At 50.8% G+C, this 18,573-nt stretch overlaps 2 protein-coding genes across 12 annotated transcripts in view; one reads left to right on the forward strand and one right to left on the reverse strand.

Annotated features, from left to right (window-relative positions):
• C4H19orf47 (chromosome 4 C19orf47 homolog) overlaps window positions 1-18,380 on the reverse strand; it is a 29,860-nt gene extending 11,480 nt beyond the window's left edge. For 3 of the 11 annotated variants that reach the window (XM_061139311.1, XM_061139309.1, XM_061139301.1), the window contains exons 1-8: window positions 18,283-18,373; window positions 13,007-13,058; window positions 9,096-9,183; window positions 8,881-8,995; window positions 6,959-7,040; window positions 4,042-4,179; window positions 2,370-2,522; window positions 953-1,023 (exon numbers count right to left, since the gene is read on the reverse strand). In XM_061139311.1, the coding sequence (XP_060995294.1) occupies window positions 953-1,023; window positions 2,370-2,522; window positions 4,042-4,179; window positions 6,959-7,040; window positions 8,881-8,995; window positions 9,096-9,183; window positions 13,007-13,025 (666 nt within the window). In that variant the 5' untranslated portion in view covers window positions 13,026-13,058; window positions 18,283-18,373. Of the gene's footprint in view, window positions 1-952; window positions 1,024-2,369; window positions 2,523-4,041; window positions 4,180-6,958; window positions 7,041-8,880; window positions 8,996-9,095; window positions 9,184-13,006; window positions 13,059-15,706; window positions 15,741-15,853; window positions 15,876-16,048; window positions 16,230-18,282 lie in introns of those variants that run through there. The other 8 variants (XM_061139310.1, XM_061139308.1, XM_061139304.1 and 5 more) reach the window with 7 other exon arrangements.
• Window positions 1-18,573, forward strand: part of ZNF780A (zinc finger protein 780A) — a 428,674-nt gene that overhangs the window by 184,040 nt on the left and 226,061 nt on the right. The gene's annotated exons all lie outside the window — the stretch shown is intronic.

Below are 18,573 nucleotides of genomic sequence, written 5' to 3' on the forward strand. Positions count from 1 at the left end.
GAGCCCTGGTGAGTAGGAAGGAAAGGTAGCTGGCAAACTTGACCAGCGTGAATCTTAGGTGCCAGTTCAAGACGCTCACCAGGGACTTCGCTGGCGGTCCAGCAGTTAAGACTGTGCTTCCACTGCCGAGGGTGTTGGTTCGAGCCCTGGTAGGGAAAGTTCCATGTGCCGCTCAGTGTGGCCAAAAAAAAAATAGATGTCAATCAGGTACCAGACAGACCCCGCCACACAGGTATACCTCATGAGTCCTCATGACCACCCTGTGAGGCAGGAACTATACAGAGGAGGAAACTGAGGTGACATGGTCAAGGCCACGAAGCCAGACAATGGCAGAGCAGGATTCAGGCCAGGCGACGGGCTCAGGCTGCGTCTCCTAACTGCATGCCGAGCCTGGAGCCTGCGGGACTGCAAGTGGAGGCAAGAAGATCAGGCTGCATCCTGGGCTAGTGAAAAGCCTCTGAAGGGTTTACAGTGGGCGAGGAGGGCAGAAGGGGCCTGTCCTGTGGGTTGTAGGCGCTGCTGCTGTGGGGGAGGCGCTGGAGGGCTTTCTCTGGAGCTGCACAGACACCAGCTAAGAGGCCGCTGCCCATCCCGACGGGACAAGGCAGCAGACAGGAGGAGACAGATGGTGCCCTCAGACTCAAGACTGCCTGGAAGGGGGGCATGAAGCCCCCGAGACAAGAGGAGGATGTACTTTGGAGGAAGACTCGAGGCCAGTTAGGCGACATGGTGGTGGGAGGGGTCCCAGGGCACTGTCCAGGGGTCCGCCAGAGCCCTGGGGCTAGAAATCGGGAGAGAGATCGGGGTAGCAGACAGACAGGAGTACAGACAAGGGCACCGGACTGTAAAGGTACATGAGACAGGGTGAGGTGCATGCAGGAAGTGCCAGGAATGACACTCAGGGAAGACAAAGCTTTGAGAGTGCCCAGGGGCTCCCCCACTTCCCACTCACTTTATTCCCCGTTGTGGTGTCTGCCTTGGTCTCAGCGCCGAGGCGGTCAAACACAGATGTCCTGTGGAGACCTGGGAGGGAAGTAAGGTCATTAGCCAACGCCTGGGGGGTGGCCCCTGCAGGTCTACGCCCAGCTGAGCACCGAGCAGACGGGCAGGGGTCATCACGGCCAGCCCAGGCCCCAGGCAGCTCTGGTCCAAGCAGGCACACGCTGGACAGAGTCAGGTTTTATGTCTATGTTGTCCGCTCACACTGACCTTAACCCCCACACTTCTGGTCAATGTCAAATGTGAGAAGAATCAATTAAAATGCACACTTCTGGTCCTCACCCCTTGGTACCAATTCATGAATTGTATGTGCGGGTAGAGTTCTAAAGCCCTACTGCTTCCGTCCCCTCTTCTGGGGGCCTTGGGCCTCTAAGAGAATCTGATGAATGGTAATACCCTCCCTAGATAACAGTTTGAAGAGCCATCAACAGAATGTTTACTAGATTACAATACAGAAGTACTATGGAAACACTGAACAGCCATTAGAAAGAATGAAGCAGATCCACATGCACTAACGTGAAAAGAACTCAATAAAACCTTATACAACAGTACATGCAGGATGAGACTGTTTGTGCTTAAAAAGAAAAAAAAAAGCCAAAATGTATGTAAACACACAAACAGATGCACTTAAGTTCACAGATGCTGCTCTGGAAAGGTTCACAGTACGTGTGGGATACGGGAGCTGGAGTTTGTTTTTACTGCCTCTGCATCCACTGAATGTTTTCCCATGAGAACACGCACAATGTTCTCAAAGAACGCAGGGCTTCAGCAGGAGTAAAACTCCACCTGCCGATACAGGAGACATAAGACACGAGGGTTCAATCCCTGGGTCGGGAAGATCCCCGGAGAAGGAAATGGCAATCAGCTCCAGTATTCTTGCCTGGAAAATTTCATGGACAGAGGAGCCTGGTGGGCCACAGTCCGTGGGGTTGCAAGGAGTCAGACACAGCTGAGCACAAAAGGAACGCTGTAAATAAGAGCATCTTCATACCACCAGATAAGACTCCAGCTCTGGACTGAATCTCAACCTGACCCCTCTGGCTCATCACGATGGTTCCTACTATTTGGGGCACTGTCCTCAGCCAGGCACGGTCACTCACTTAGCAGGCAGGCCAGCACTGGATCCGTGCCACTGTCCCCTGGGGAAGAGACGCCAGCTAAGGCACCGAGGAGCCCTGCTATGCTAACTGCAGGACAAGAGGGCAGAGGTAGATAGATCATATCTACTATGGTCACCATTGCTATCTCCTTGGTCCAAGGCTCCCTGGATCCCCATCAGAGCCTGCTTCTGGGCCAAGGCCTGTAGAACGTGACCAACCCTGCAAGGCAGCAAAAGGGAAACACAGTCTCTGCCCCTCCCCAGCCAGTACCTTTCGCTGCCTGCTGCTGCTCCAGGATCTTCCGGGTCCGGGGGGTGGTGCCTTTGGGCATGTTGATAATGTACTTCCCCTCCATCTCGGCCGTCACACGGCGCCGCTTGGTGGGAACACTCAGGCTCTCCTCCTCTCGGCGTGCCAGGGCTGCTGGGGGAGGGGGTGGTGGTGAGCATCATCTGGGAGGGAATGTCCACTCGGGGTGTGGGGCTGGACGCCCTGCAAAGGGCACACATGTGGCCTTTAGCTCCATGTGTTCCCATGACCAGAATCCCCTCTCTTCCCAACCTCCCCCATGGTCACTGACTGAACCATCGAGAAAGTCAGGGGTCTGGGCCCAGTGGAGTTGCAGAAGGCTGTGGCTGGCCTCCTGGGCTCTCTGTGGCTCTGACCCTGCCCCAGAAGGCTCGCCTCGCAGGCCAGCCAGAATACCCTCAGATGGGAAACTGCTGGGTGGTGGACAGGCCATCAAGGTAATGGCTTCACAGGTATGATCACTTATTAAAAGTCATTCAAGCTATGTACTTACAACATGTGCATTGTGCAAAAGTAAATTATACCTCAACTTACAAAAATAAACTGAATCTCCTCCACTGTGCTGAGGGGTAGAGAACCATCCATCCCAGGCCCCTCATCTTTTCACTACTTTAGGAATGAATCTTTCTCGCTCATGGCCTACAAACCGAATGAGGAGGAGGCGCTTCCAGACACATGTGGCCGAAAGGGAGCACCTGTGATGGAGGTGGATGGGGCGTGATGGGGCTGGGCGCCAGAATAGCCACACTGCCTCCCTGGGCCTTGCTTTCCACGTGGGCCAAGATCACTGGGCTGTGGGGGTGGACTCAACAAAGGCAGAAGCACATGACGAATAGAAGGCGGGCTTGGAAGCCCAAAGGCCAGTGCCCCATTCCCAGGTCACAAGCTGAGACCTGGAAGAGCAGCGGCCAAGCATAAAAGAGTCCACGGAGGAAGAGCGCCCTAGGAGAAGGCAATGTTGGGGCCAAGGCCCCACGATGGGAAGGAGCCTGGAGGGGAACGGAGGCAGCAGGCAAGACCTGAACGCACAGGGCCCAGTAAGGCCATGTGGGAAGATGACTTTACTAATCCAACAACGGGAAGCCCTGGAGAGTTCTAGACAAGGGTGGGAAAGGATCAGATGAAAAGTTTTAAAGGATCCCTCTGGTGGCTAAGAGGAAAGATAGCTTCTTTACCTTTGACCCCAGGCATCAAGCACAGGGCCAGGCACCAGTGCGGGGCTCAGTGACCATCTGTTAAAAAAGACTGAACCACCCATAGTCAACAACACTGTACTGTACACTTAAAGTTTCATGAAGTAGGTAGATCTCATGTTAAGTGTTCTCACCACAATAAAATAAAAATAACACAGACTGAACTGGCCCCTGCGTGAGGACTGCAATGGGCGCATGATGCTCACAGACACCATCTCAAGTGCTTCCAACTGTCCGCAGAGGAGGGTAGCGCCAGCCCCCTTCGACAGACGTGGAAGGCGAGGCCCCCAGCGGGGCTGTGACCTGACCGAGTCTGAACACTGTGGACACCCCATGGCCTGCACAGCACTTTGCAGCATCAAGGAACACATCCCCCTGATGCCGTCTGCCAATCCGCAGTGGCCTCCAGCTCCTCCCGCCCCCTGCCCGTGTCTCCTCACCAGCAGCCTTGGCACTCTTCGCTGCCATCTTGTTGGACACGGTGACAGAGATCTTGGAGGTGCTGGTGTCCGGCCGCCTGGGGGGAGTGCCAGGTGGAGAGTCTCGGTTCAGGCTGTTGGTGATCATTCGGGAGGCGGCTGGCAGGAGGAGGAAAGAGGAGAGTCCAGTGAGACGGGGTCCCGGTAAGGCAGGGCAGGATGGGGAAGGCCACCTCGGGACTGAATGGGCTGTACTGTCAAGACGGGGAGGCCTGGGGAGGGCCTATCTTCCAGGGACTAGTCCAGCCCAAGGGGGGCCTTTCTTGCAGCCCAGACCAGATGAGTTCCAAGCAACCTTCACCCATTGGTCACCCAGCCCTGAGCTGAGTTCTTCCCTCCCCCTCCCCTGCAGCCTTGCTTTCCTCCAGGACCTTCCTCCTCCAGAAAGCACACACCTTCTCGGGGTGCCTGCTATCTGTCTGGCTGCTGTCTGGCTGGCTCACAGCTCCCCCAGTACCAATGGTACTCTGTCCATTCATTGTCCCTTCATTCATATCTCCTCTCAGACTCAGTCTCCTCAGAAAAAACTTCCCTGACCGCTCTCTCAACTGCTACCACCTGTAGCCTACACGATTCTTTTTCTTCATAGTCCGTATTACTGCTGGATGTGCGCGCATGCTCAGTCACTTCAGCTGTGTCCAACTATGCGATGCTATGGACAATAGCCTGCCAGGCTCCTCAGTCCATGGGACTCTCCAGGCAAGAATACTGGAGTGGGTTGCCTTCTCCAAGAGATCCTCCTGACCCAGGGATTGAACCCGCGTCTCCTGCATTGCAGGCGGGTTCTTTACCCGCTGAGCCACCAGGGAAGCCCATTACTGCTGGACATTCAAGTACACTTCTCTGTCTACTGACAGACTCTCCCATGAGCCTGCAAGCCTCAGGAGGAGACACTGGTGTTGCTGTGTCCCCAGTGCTTCACAGGTCTTCAATAATAAATATCTACTGAAAAGATGAACAGGGTCACCGAACCTCCCAACAACCCTAGCAGGCAGGCTCTGCCACAAACCAACTTTAAAGATGAGGAAACTAGGGGGACTCAGGGAGGAAGGTCACTCAGCAGGGGCCCTGGGCAATATGAGTGTGGCTCCAGTTGGGTGGGACAAGAAAAAAGGTGACCTCCCTCTGAGGTGGGGAGCAGTCTCAGGCACCCCGTCTCCTGTGGAGCAGGAGAAGGGGTGTTCCAGGTTGCGAGATGGGCTACAGAGAGCAGACTGGAGGGCCAGCTCTAGCCTGGGAAGGAGACGGGTCGCGTCTCCAGGAGCAGCTGCTGCTAGCTTCAGGGGTGGGTTTCCTGAGCTCCTGGGGGAGCCCTGCAGGGGAGGGGGCGGGGGGGTGTCTTCATGCTACCACTGCTTGCTCAGTAGGCCTAGGAATACCCCCCACAATGGCTTTCAGACTTTCCTACTTTGTCCTACCTAACCGCCTCAAAAGTCCTCTCTTCCTGCAATGTGCTACCTCTCAAAGCCTCCTGAAATCCTCCATGATGACCCTCAACACAAGGTTATAATTTCCTATTGCTTGGTTGTTTTTAACTATAACTACAGTATACAGAAAAATACATCAAAGCTACACAGTCCGTATAACATCAATTCCCCTAAACCAGGACTTTCCTAGTGGTCCAGTGGTTAAGAATGGCTTCCACTGTAGGGGTCATGGATTTGATCCCTTGTCAGGGAACTAAGGGTGGGTGGGTGTGTGTGTGTGTGCGTGTGTGTGTAACTTAAATGAATTACTTTGCTGCATACCTGAAACTAACACAACATTGTAAATCATGTATATTTCAACAAAAATTTTGTAAAAACCTTGGGTCAGAAGATCAGTTCCTCATTATCAATAAGTGCACAAGTATGATTTGAAGTACTAAAAGGCAAAAGTGTTAAAAATAAAATAAATTTTGCAAAAGGTGACCTCTTACTCTGAAAAGAAATCAACTGCTTTGAAATAAAAAAATTTTTTTTAAATGCGTGTTTATATCAGTTTGGGGGAAGTCTGTAAAGCAGCAAAGGCTAGTCAATATGTATATATGTATGTCATATTTTTCAAGTGTCACACTGCTAAAAAATCAGAAGTATAAATACAGTTGATTCTTACCATTCAGATTCTGTATTTGTAAATTGGCAGATTTACAAATTTGTTCAACCTCAAAACCAATACTTGTGGGGCTCTGTGGTCATTTATAGACAGGCACAGGGAGGCAAAAAACCTGAGTTGCCTAATGCACGTTCCCAACTGAGGTCAAACAAGGCAATGTTCTGCCTTCCTGCCGTAGCTCTCACATAGTAAACAAGTTTATTTAGTGGTACCATCTGTTTACGGTCTCCTCAGTGTTATTTTCACGTCTTTATGTTTTTGTTAGTGATTCTGCTGTTTAAAATGGTCCCCAAGCCTGGTGATAAGATGCTGTGTAGTGTCCTAAGTTCAAGAAGGCTGGGATGTGCTTTATGGAAAAAATATGTGCGTTGGATAAGCTTCACTCAGGCATGAGTTTTAGTGCTGTGGGCTGTGAGTTCACTGTCAATGAGTCAACAATATATATTAAAGAAGGTGTTTTAAAACAGAATCACACATAAAATAAGGTTGTACATTGGTCAGATGATGAAGATGTTGTGACCAGAAGCTTACAGGAACCTGACCCCACATTTCTCTGGGAGCAGTGACTCAGTAGTCACTGACTCAATGCTCCCAGTGGCTTTGCAGAATGGAACGACCACGAACAAAAATCGATCGTATGCACAGTCACTCACTACCCCATTTACTTTCCCTAAGAGAAGAGAGCCTCAGATGGCTTTGCTTCCACCTCTGCAAAATCCAGGTGTGTCCCCTTCACTACAGAGTGTAGGAATGAAGGAAAGAGGCCTGAACAGACAGGACTCACCGCTTGAGGCACCTCGACGAATCTCGCCTGGGAGGGGGCTGGGACTGCAGGGCACCGACTCAGTGGCAGCTTTACACATGTCCTGTGAAGAAAACAGTTGCCTGGGGTTACCATGGAGATGGGACGTGAGGTGGAGGAAAAGGGGACCCAGATATCTGAGTAAAACTTGGGGGGATCAGAGCCTGAGCTGTTAGAGAAGAGATTTCAAAACATTTCACTTCTACTTACAAGTTTTAAGTTGTTTTAGTCACGTCTGACTCTTTGTGACCCTATGGACTGTAGCCCACCAGGGTCCTAATTTCATGGGAATTCTCCAGGCAAGAATACTGGAATGAGTTGCCATGCCCTTGTCCAGGGGATCTTCCTGACCCAGGGATTGAATCCATGTCTCTTTCGTCTCCTGCATTGGCAGGCAGGTTCTCTACCACTAGCACCACCTGGGAAGCCCAACTTATAACAAAGCACCAGACAAACCCAAACTGAGGGACATGCTACAGGACACCTGAGCAGTACTCTACAAAACTGTGACGGTCATCTAAAACTTGGGAAGATTAGGAAACTGTCCCAAATCAAAAGAGACTAAGGAGACATAAGAAGTAAATGCCATGTGGTATCCCAGAGGAGAAAAAGGACATTAGTGGGAAAACGGATGAAACCCAGATAGTCCATAGCTTAGTTAATAACAGCATGTGCATATGCCATCACTCAGTCGTTTCTGACCCTCTGCGCCCCATGGACTGTAGCCGGCCAGGCTCCTCTGTCCTTGGAATCTTCCAGGCAAGAACACTGGAGTGGGTTGCCATTTCATTCTCCAGTGATCTTCCTGACCCAGGGATCGAACTCACGTCTCCTGCACTGGCAGGTGGGTTCTTTGTCAACTGTACCACCCGGGAAGCCAAATAACAGCGTGGTAAAGTTTCTTCCTTAGTTTTGACAAATATTAGGGGAAGTTGGGTGAAAGAAATACAGAAACTTTGTGTACTACTGTTGCAACTTTTCTACAAATCTAAAATCAGCCTCAAATTTAAAAGTTTAAAGAAAAGAACACGTTTTGCTCTGTGACCTCTGGGATAACTCAGACAGCATCCCTGGCTTGAGAAAACCCTTGCTGCAGGGTCCTGTCGAGGATGATGGGCAGATGAAAGCCTGGCCCTGGAATGCAGAAATCCTCTAAAATTAATGAGAAAAATCCCAGTGACCGCCACATGGTAAGTGGAGTGCTTGAGAGTATAGCTCTGCAGCAAGCCTCCCTCTCGGTCAAGTGGAGGAAGGAGTCAATAAGCTGGTGATGTGTGTAAAGGATGAAGACAGGGACTGGCAGGCCACGGCAAGAGCCTGGTAAGTGCTAATGATCATAGCTAAGGCAGCTCTTCACTCCAGGCCTGGCCCTTGGTGCCATTTACACTATCTGGGGAACGACCACAGAGACCCCATTCAGAAAGGCTGAGTGAAAGGCCTGTTTCAGGAACTGGGGGAGGTGAAATCACTAGTCCAAGGTCACTGTCAACAGAAGGCCCAAGAACGGAACCACCATGTTGTGGGCCAAGTCACCAACTGCGTCCCACCTCGGAAGCTCCTGTTTTGTGGACAGGGAAGAGTCATGGTAAGAATAACTATGATGAGGAAAGGAAAAACGAGTAGTAATAATAATAATAATACAGAGAGCCCTTAACGAGGCTCTGCTGTGTACACTGTGCTAGGGCTTTATGTAATTTAATACTTACAATCCCCCTGCAAAATAGGTTTGCCTATGTGTATTCTACAAGTGGAGAAAGTAAGGTTCAGAGGGGTTAGGCAATGTGCCCCATGTCACACAGCAAGCAGTGGAACCAACCGTGGAATCCAAGCCTCCAGTCGGTTCTACCACTGCCCCTTCATCCCATCCTAAACCCAGAAACTGAGGCATCGAGCAGAGCACCCACCTGGCGGTGCACCACCTTGGCATGCTTGAGGATGGCAATGATGTCGCCCACCACGGTCACGCCCAGCTCGTTCATGATCTCCTTGTTGAGGTCCAGCAGCATGCTCTTCTGGATTCTGCAGGGAAGGGGGACAAGTGAGTCGGGGTGGGTGGGCCGGTCTGCTCTCTAACTCCCCTCCTTTCCCCAAGGTCAGCCTGTCCCCTCAACAGCCTTACCTATTATCCACAAACATCACAGCATAATTGACAGCAGGTCCTGGAGGAATGCCGGCTTCCTTAAAGAACTGGATCCACTCGGAAGTGGCTGGGGGCGTGGAGGTGTAGACAGGGCTCATTATTTACATGATTCTCCTTAGAGAATAGCAGCAGCAAAACCACAACAGCAGCAGCTCCCACAAATTAAATGCTTATCAAATGCCAGGCCCTGAGCGCTCCACACAGATGACGGAACTAAGCCGGCCTGCCAGCTCTGTGAATTAGCAGCACTGACATCTCCACTTGGCCGACAGGAAACTGAGGCAGGCAGAAGCTGGCCACACTGCTAACAAGCAGACTCCCCAAGCCCCTGTGCTCCTGGACTGCTCTTCTCCTCACAACTCTGCCCTGCCTGAAGCATGACCACCAGTGACCACTGTCGGGGGAGGCAGTCGGGACTCTGGATTCTCCACCCAGGTCTCCATCAGCAGGTGCAAGCCCAGAGGGTGACAGGATCCACAGGTGGGTGGAGAGAAGGTTTGCACAGCTGGCCTCTGGGTGTCAGCAAGCATCTCCGCTACAACACACACACACACAGAGGAGCAGCCCGGCCTCAGAAAGGAGGTCATGAGCACAGGCTTTGGAGTGTGGGTTTGAATCCTGGCTTGGTCATCTCCCAGAAGGACTCAGGGGAAGGTAGCGCTTGGTGCTCAGTCTCCTCTGGGGTCAGACATTCCACAAGCGTGTACTGAGCAGTTGGCACACACCGGGTCCGCTCCAGGCACTGGGGACACTGCAGGGCCCAGAGTCCCTTCCCTCGGGGCGTGGGCACTCTAGTAGCAAGAGCACTGGCGTCCTGGGTCATCGTGCAGACTAAAGAGAAAGGGCACCGAAAGGGCTCGAGATGGCACAAGGCCCAGGGGATGTCCTCCCCCACGGCAGCCGTGATGGTGACGGTGACGGTGATGACACCACCACCGCGCATGGAGCCTAGACCAGGCAGGCTCCATCCATGCAACTTCACTGTTTCCGACGTTCTTTCTTGGCCTCTTGGGTGGCCTCTTCAAAATGATGCTGACTACTCAGGCCAGGCATCAGAGAAGATCATTGGTTCCAAGTAAAATTTTTTTTCTCACATTTTAGTATCTCGGAAACTAGGATTTACCTCACAATTGATGGTGTGCCACAACTTAATTAGCAACTTTTTTTTTTTTTAAAGTCTTTCTCATGGTATATAATGATATATCCAAAACTCCACGCTATTTTTTAAAAAGGAGAAATTTGGTGTTACTATGCCCATTGTGCTGATAAGACAACTGAGGCTCAGAGCAAGGCAAGTGACACAGTCTGGATGAGACACTGCGTGGGGGGCGGTGGGGGTCTCAGGCACATCCTCTCCCGAGAAGGCCCCCGCCCACCCGGCACAGGCCAGTCTCCCCAGGCTGGCGGCAAGTGAGGCGCTCACAGCCTTCTTCTACCAGGACTTCTACCAGCCCCAAGGAAAGGACGGACTTTTTTCTTCTTGCACAAGCACTTTCCATCTGTCAAGACATGGGGGGGCCTGGGTTCCTTTAGCCAAAAGCAGGCAGCTTTGTCTAAGTATCAAAAACTACCACATAATGGTTCCATTTATGTGAAATGTCCAGAAGTGGTAAATCTATGGCGATCTATAGGGACAGAAAATAGAAGAGCCAGCTGCCAGGGACTGGAGCGGGAGAGCAGGGGGGAGGGGAGAGTGACTGCTAATGGGTGTTTGGGAACTGGGGGGAGTGAGGAAAATATTTTGAAATTGCTTGTGGTGATGGATGCACAACTCTACAAACACAGAATTTAAAAACCACTGGACTTCCCTAGTGGTCCAGTGGTTAAGAATCTGCCTGTCAATGCAGGGGACACCTATTCGATCCCTGGCCTGGGAAGATTCCACATGCCATGGAGCACCGAAGCCCGTGGACCACAACCACTGAGCCTGTGAACCGCAACTACTGAAGGTGTGTGCCCTGGAGCCCGTTCTCCGCAACAAGAGAGCAGCCCCCACTCGCAGCAACTGGAGAAAACCCACAAGACCCAGCACAGCCGAAAAGGGAAAAAAAAACAAATCAATGAGCTGTATGAAATGTGAACTGTATCACAACTAAGCTGCTATTGGGGGAAAGGAAACACCACACAGGTTGGAGGTAGCCAGCTGCCTGACGCAAAGTCCAGGAACTGCAAGAGCCCCTGCGTCCGGCCCTCATCATCATGTTGTGTCCTATGAAGGAGGAAGACCTGCTGTCAGTTAAATGGTCATCAGCACCAGCTATAAGATGCACCCCTGTTTCAGAAATGTTAATACAGGCTACAATGCGTGTCTGGGACTCAAACGGGTGGCTTGCTGTTCACACCAGAAGACAGGCACTAGAATATTCCTAGCAGCGAGTCTCACAATCCAGAAAACAGTATCCACTGACAGCAGCACTGACAAAGAAATGACAATCGATCGCTCACACGGTCAATACTATGGAGCAGTGTAAAGCAAGAACTACAGGGAATGTCCGGCAGTCCAGGGGTTGAGACTTCCCCTTCCACTGCAGGGGATGCAAGACCTACCCCTGGTCAGCGAGCTAAGTTCCCACATGCCTCCTGGCCAAAAAAAGAAAACATTAAAACAGAAGCAATATTGTAACAAATTCAATAAGAACTTTAAAAAAAAGAGAAGGCAAGAACTACAGCTACACACAGCACCAGGGATGAGGCTCCGGCATTGTGCCAAGCAACAGTAGCCAGATACCAAAGAACACAAGGCTGGCAGGATTTCCTTCACGTAAATCCAAAACCAAGTCTGTAGGAACATTTTCATTAGTGGTACAACTAAAAAGAAAGGTAAGAAGAGATGATCACAAAGAGAAGATCGTGGTAGATTCCATCTGAAGGAGGGAGGTGGTGTGACTGGGGTGGAGCCTCGAGGTGGGCAGGCAATATTCTAGTTCTCGACCTGGATGGTTAGATGCGTGGAGGTTTTTTTAAAACCTTTCTTACTGAACTATAAGGTACACTCACAAAAGCGCACACAAGTCGATAGAGTTTCATAAACCAACACACCCATGTAACCAGTACCCAGATCAAGAAGTAAAACATTTCCAACATTCTATAAGCATTCCCCTGGCCCCCCCATTCCCTAGGAAGTCACTTCTCTCTGCCTCCCAAGGGCAATCAACACCTTCTAGCAGCATAGACTGATTGTGCCTGCTTCTGCGTTTTATTACTTTATTTTGACCATGTTGTGCAGCATGTGCCAATCTTAGTTTCCTGAACAGGGATCAAACCCATGCTCCCTGAATTGAAAGTGCAGTCTTAACCACTGGACCACCAGGGAAGTCCCCTCCTGTGCTTTATGTGAATGGAATCAAAAAGGATGTATTCAGACATTTTCTCTCTAATTGCTCTCATGATCACACAAATGTGTTTTACATACTTCTCTATATGTTCAAATGTCCAAAAATTTAAAAGCGACTGGCTAATAATCTCTGTGTTTTGGCAATCCCCAAGTACAAAGTTTAAAGAGAATGTTGATAAAGCTCATGAGAATAGTAACAGCTAACATTTGCTGAGAACTAGGCCCAAGGCTTTACACGTAATCACCTCAATACTTAACATCCCAGGATGTTACGATCTCCATTTTACAGGTGAGAAAATCAAGGCTCTGAGAGGTCATGTGGGCAACCTGCTGGACTCCAGAACCCGAGTTCTTTATGGCCATAGTACGTTGTCAGGAGGCCAGGATATCAGAGAGGAGGCAGTCAGCCCTGAGCAGGCCTGGCCCTGCCTCCAGGTTCCTCAGAGCACAGCTGTTCCTGCCAGTGACCGGCCCTCCCTCCCCCACCCGGCCCCCCCACCAAGGTCACACCTCAAAAAGGGGGAGCGGGGAGGGGAGCCCTTGAGAAAAGACTCACCCATAGTCACTGAGACCATTGTCTCCCGGGCCTTCACGCCGCTCCCTGGAGCCTGAAAGAGAGGACAAGGGGAGAGCGCTCAGGAGTCGCCGCCGGCTAAGTGTCTGTCCGTCTCTTGCTGCCTGTCTGTCTGCCTGCCAGAAGAGAGTTCCTGGGCTGGGGGCTCACAGCCCAGGAATAGCCTGGACAGCTGGCAGGAAGTCAGCCTGGGGCAGAGCTGTCACTGCAGAGATCACTCCTGCCTGGGACAAGCCCCAGGGACAGCAAATGTCCACAGCTCCGTCCCCACACACCTCCCAAGTTTCTGGCTGGAAAAGAGAAGGACAGAAAAAAGACCCTCCCTGGCCCAAGACCTTAACCATAAATACCCATTCATTCATTCAAAAACTATCTCCTGAAAACCTATTGGGTGTGAGGTACTGTTCTAGGGGTCAGGAAGACAGAGGTGAACAAAAACCCGGAGCCTGGCCTCTACGGGTGACATGGTTAGGAGACAGAAAATAACAAGCAAACCAGCTGACAGTGTCGTGTGTCAGAAAGCCTTCAATGTCATGGAGAAAACAGGGAGGGCCCAGGAAGGGAGGGCTTACAATTCTAAATAGGTGGTCGGGGAAGGGCTCTATTTTTTTTTTTTTTTAGTTTCTTAAAAAAACTTTTTGGCCCCACCACGCAGCATGCGAGATCTTAGTTTCTGGACCAGGGATCGAACCCATGCCCCTTGCAGTGGACGTGCAAAGTCTTATCCACTGGACCACTAGGGAAGTCCCCAGGAGGAGCTCTCCAAAGTGACATTTACGAGACCAAAGGAGGTGGAGGAGTGAGCCATGCAGTTTTAGAGAGGAAGAGTGTTTCAGGAGAAGGTACAGCAAGTTCAGTGCCCTGAGCCAGAAGCCCATCGGGCACGACTGTGGGGCAGCCAGGAGCCTGCAGGGACCATAGAGGGAGCAAGGAGGTGAGTGACAGCAGCCAGGGACAAGGAGGCGGGGCTCCACTCAGGAGGGGCCCCAGGGCAGAAACGCAAAACCAGTTTTCACTTGGATGAGGTCAGCGGGTGCCAGAGAGACACATGACATATGAGCACCAGTGGAGACCTTCTCCTGCATGTGAACAGCAGTGCTGAAACAGAACTAAAAGAAATCACCTCCTCACCTGATCTGCCACTACCTGACTCCAGGACCCCCGTGTCCCACACTGCCCTGCCCTGGCCATCCTCCTCCTTTCTGTCCCTGCCCTCTCCCCCTACGCTGCTCCCCTGCACTCATGCCAACCCCCAGTTCTGACTCGTGTCCCGCACCCCTCCACCACCTACAGGGTGCAGAAGGCCCACTGTCCAGCCCCTTTCAGTGGACCATCACCTACCACCTGCCCCTTCCCACCCACTATTTTGATGGTATCACAGTGATGGTACTCTTGGGGACTTCCCTAAGTCCCCAAGATCTAGTGGGGAGCCCACATCCCCACCTTCCAAAGCAGGGGATGTGGGCTCAATCCCTGGTCGAGGAACAAAGATCTCACGTGCTGCAGGGCAACTAAACCCAAGTGCCAGGAGCAACTAACCCGGAGCGCCACAACTAGAGAGGCCTACACAGCATAAGGAAGAGCCCGCGCAGCCAAAAAAAAAGGTGGGGGAGAGGGTGCTTCCCTGGTAGCTTAGTAGTAAAGAATCGGCCTGCCAATGCAGGAGACATGGGTTTGATCCCTGATCCAGGAAGATCCCACATGCCACAGAACAACTAATGCCGTGCACTACAACTATTCAGCCTGTGCTCTGGAGCCCAGAAACCACAACTACAGCGCCCACGCGCCCTAGACCCTGTGCTCTGCAACAAGAGAAGGCACTACAATGAGAAGCCCGTGTGCCACAAGTAAAGTTGCTCATCACAACTAGAAAAAGCCTTGTGCAGCAACAAAGACCCAGCACGGCAAAAACCCAAAATACATAAACAAATAAAATTATTTTAAAAAGTAAGGACTCTGGAACCAGACTTGCAGGGTTCAAATCTGGCTCTACCACTTACTAGCTGTGTGACCTTGCCAAGCAACTTCACCAGTCGGGCCTCAGTGTCCCCATCTGCACACCAGGATGGTACACACATGACTTACCCCAGAGGACTGCTGTGGGGCTAGATTAGTTTCTATGCATAAAGCACCTAAGAGTGCCTGGTGCATGCTAAGTACTCTAGAAGTGCTGGCTCTTCTTGTCCCCCAAGCCTCCCACTCCAGCCTTCCCGCCAACACCCAAGGGCTTTGCTGGCCACCCACCCTTCACACAGAATGTCACCTGTGCCTTGCATGCTTGCTTCGCCTGTCCTCCTAGCAAGCTCTCCATCACTCTGCATGGCTGCCACCTGCTTTGTGACGTCTTCCCAAAGCCCCCAGGGTGACGCTGTCTCCTCCACCCTCAACTAGAATGAGCAACATGACCACAGGCATCACTTGATCCCGTACTTGGCTCCTAAAATGCCCTTTCCCTTCAGGATATTACCACTGGACAAGGACAACACAACCAGCATCTCTCAAAGAGCAAGGCCTGAAGGAGGCTTCAGTAAGCCAGACAGAACAACAACACTGCACATACCAAGCACTAACTATGCACCAGGAATGGTGCCAGGTATCACGCTGACGCCTCACAACCTCCTCATGAGTGAGGACTATCATTAGCCACATTTTAATCAATGGAAAAAAAAAAACAAAACTGACTCATTGTGGTGCAGTCATTTGCCAAATGCCACATCAAGCCAGAGCTTTACTGGGATTCAAAAACAAAAACAAGTTCTCCCTGATTCCAGTGCCCATGCAGCAGCTCCTGATGAGCGTTCATGTGCCTGGCATTGCTTATGAACACACCTCAGTGCCTCGTCACCACGACCTGCGGGAGAAAGTAAAAACAATCTCTAAGTTACAGGGGACAGTGGCAGGCCTGAGGTCACACAGCAAGCAACTGAGGGGCCAGGATGTGAACCCAACTCAGTCCACTGGTCAAGGGATTACTATGAGCTGGGCACTGAGGTCTGTCTTAGCAAAGTTTCAGCTAATACTTACTAGAAGCCTTTAGGTACTGGTATCCTCCCTGGTGGCTCGGTGGTAAAGAATCTGCCTGCAATGCAGGAGACTCAGATTCGATCCCTGGGTCTGGAAGATCCTCTGGAGGAGGAAATGGCAACCCACTCTAGTATTCTTGCTTGGGAAATCCCATGGACAGAGGAGCTTGGCAGGCTACGGTCTGTGGGGTCACAAAAGAGTCAGACACGACTAAGCAACTGAACAATAGTGGCATCCTCCCCACTACAGCTGCAGAATTCCCTGCTAGACTCAATTTTCTCTCTCCACCATTAAAAACCCATCTCCCACGCTGACTTTCTGAACAGGGAAAATTATATAACATTAACAATAATAGAAAAATGACAGTTCTCAAAAATTCAAGTAATTACCATGCACCAGACTCCCTATGCTCAGCCATTAGAAGGCCTGCCTCCAAAGCTCGATCTTACCACTTCCTAACCCTGACTCTAAGGCAAGTGGTTAAACCTTTCTGGATCGCAATTCTTTCAACTGTAAAATAAGGATGATAGGAGTTATTGTACATCAACTATACTCAAATTAAAAAAAAAAAAGATAGGCGTATCTATTTTTAAAGTGCTTAGTGGGGTTAAGAGTTCCTAAATGCCAAGCTGTTAGAACGATGCTCAGTAGGTTTTGTATATGTGCATGAAATAAAATAAGTACATCTTCAGTGAGTCAGGAAAAGGGTAGGACAATCACTAAGCCAAGGCCATCATATGCCAAGTGTGAGCTGAATACAGAGTATAACTTGACAGGATCCATGAGACCTGACAGCATGGAATCGCAAAAATAGAAGTCATTCCTTTTTCAATTCTTTCCTTTTCTATCTACAATGTAATAAACCATTCTGCTTCCACTGGAGTTCAGGCTAAGTTCTCCTTTTCACAGCCAAGCAATGCTAGTTTTCCATTAGAAAAGTAATACAAATTTTCCTTCTCAAATGAACTGACTGGAGAAAAATGAATCAGTGGTTTCAAAGAAAAAGGAAAGCCTAATACTACGGGATTCAGCAAAATATGACAAATAGTAAGTGGCAGGATGTTGATTTGCCTAGCTGCAGATTCGAAGTCTTTCCTATCACGAAGGAAAAGTGAAGGAAAGCTGAAGTCTCTGAGCTTCTTCCTCTTCTCTACTTCCTTGCTAGTCTCATCTACACCGATGACTTCTGGAATCATTATATAGTTATTGTTTAGTCACTAAGTCATGTCCAACTCTCTGCGACCCCTCGGACATCAGTGCACCAGGCTTCCTTGTTCTTCACTATCTCCTGTAGTTTGCTCAGATTCTTGTGCATTGAGTTGGTGATGCTATCAAACTACCTCATCTTCTGCCGCCCTCTTCTCCTTTTGCCTTCAATCTTTCCCAGCATCAGAGTCTTTTTCAATGAATTGGCTCTTCACATCAGGTGGCCAAAGTATTGGAGCTTCAGCTTTAGCATCAGTCCTTCCAATGAATATTCAGGGTTGATTTCCTTGCAGTCCAAGGGACTCTCAAGAGTTTTCTCCAGCACCACAACTGGAAGGTATCATTCTTCAGCACTCAGCCTCCTTTATAATCCAACACTCACATCCATATATATGGCTACTGAAAAAAACCATAGCTTTGACTATAGGGACCTAAACACCTAATGGGTGTCTGCTATGACCAGTATTAGTATTATAGTCCGGATCTATTTATTGAGCTCCTGCTCTACACCGTCAGGCCCTATGCTGAGGACTTTACACGCGCATTTCATCAGCATGCTCACAATAACTCTATGATATGATGAAGGGATTATTAGCCTTCATCCTACAGAAGAGGAAAACGAGGTTCAGATAAGGGAAGGCACAGGTCCGCTACCACAAAGTGTAGCTTAGGACTTGAATTGAAATCTGTTGGCTCCCAATTTCACGCTCCCACACCCTGATCTTCCGTATCAAACACAAACATCATCAACAACACAAACAATAATAGTAGAGCAAAGAAGTGTGCAGTGTGCCAGGCGCTGAGCTAGGGCTCCGACAAGCACGAGCTGACTTCTCACTCCAACCTATAAAGAGGATGCTATAGTCACATTCTGACCCCCATTCTACAGAGCAGGAAACTGAGATTCAGAGAAAGAAATCGCTTGTCCGGAGCCGCACGGCGGCGCCAGGACTGACTCCGGAATCCCGGGGCGCCATTCGTCTCCACCGCATCCAACCCAGATCCACCACCCCTGGCCCGCGCCTCACCTGGCCCTCTGGGCCCGCGCCCACTCGCGCCGCCCGCCCTCCCGGCGGCGCCAACTGTCAGACCCACCTCCCTCGGCCCGGCTGCCCGCCCCGGAAGCACCGTTCTCGCCGCCGGAAGTCGGACTTACCCGTCCGCGGCCGCTCTAGCCCACAGGAGAGCCACCAGCGAGAGCGCAGGGGCAACCGTCACGTGACCACCCGCAGTCTCCCAGGCGCTTCCCCCGCCCGGCGCTAGCGAGGAGCGCGGCCAATGAGAAAAGCAATTGCTTGGCCCCCGCGGGTCCGCAGTCC

This window comes from Dama dama, chromosome 4, assembly GCF_033118175.1.
Source record: "Dama dama isolate Ldn47 chromosome 4, ASM3311817v1, whole genome shotgun sequence".
NCBI classification, from domain to species: Eukaryota; Metazoa; Chordata; class Mammalia; order Artiodactyla; family Cervidae; genus Dama; species Dama dama.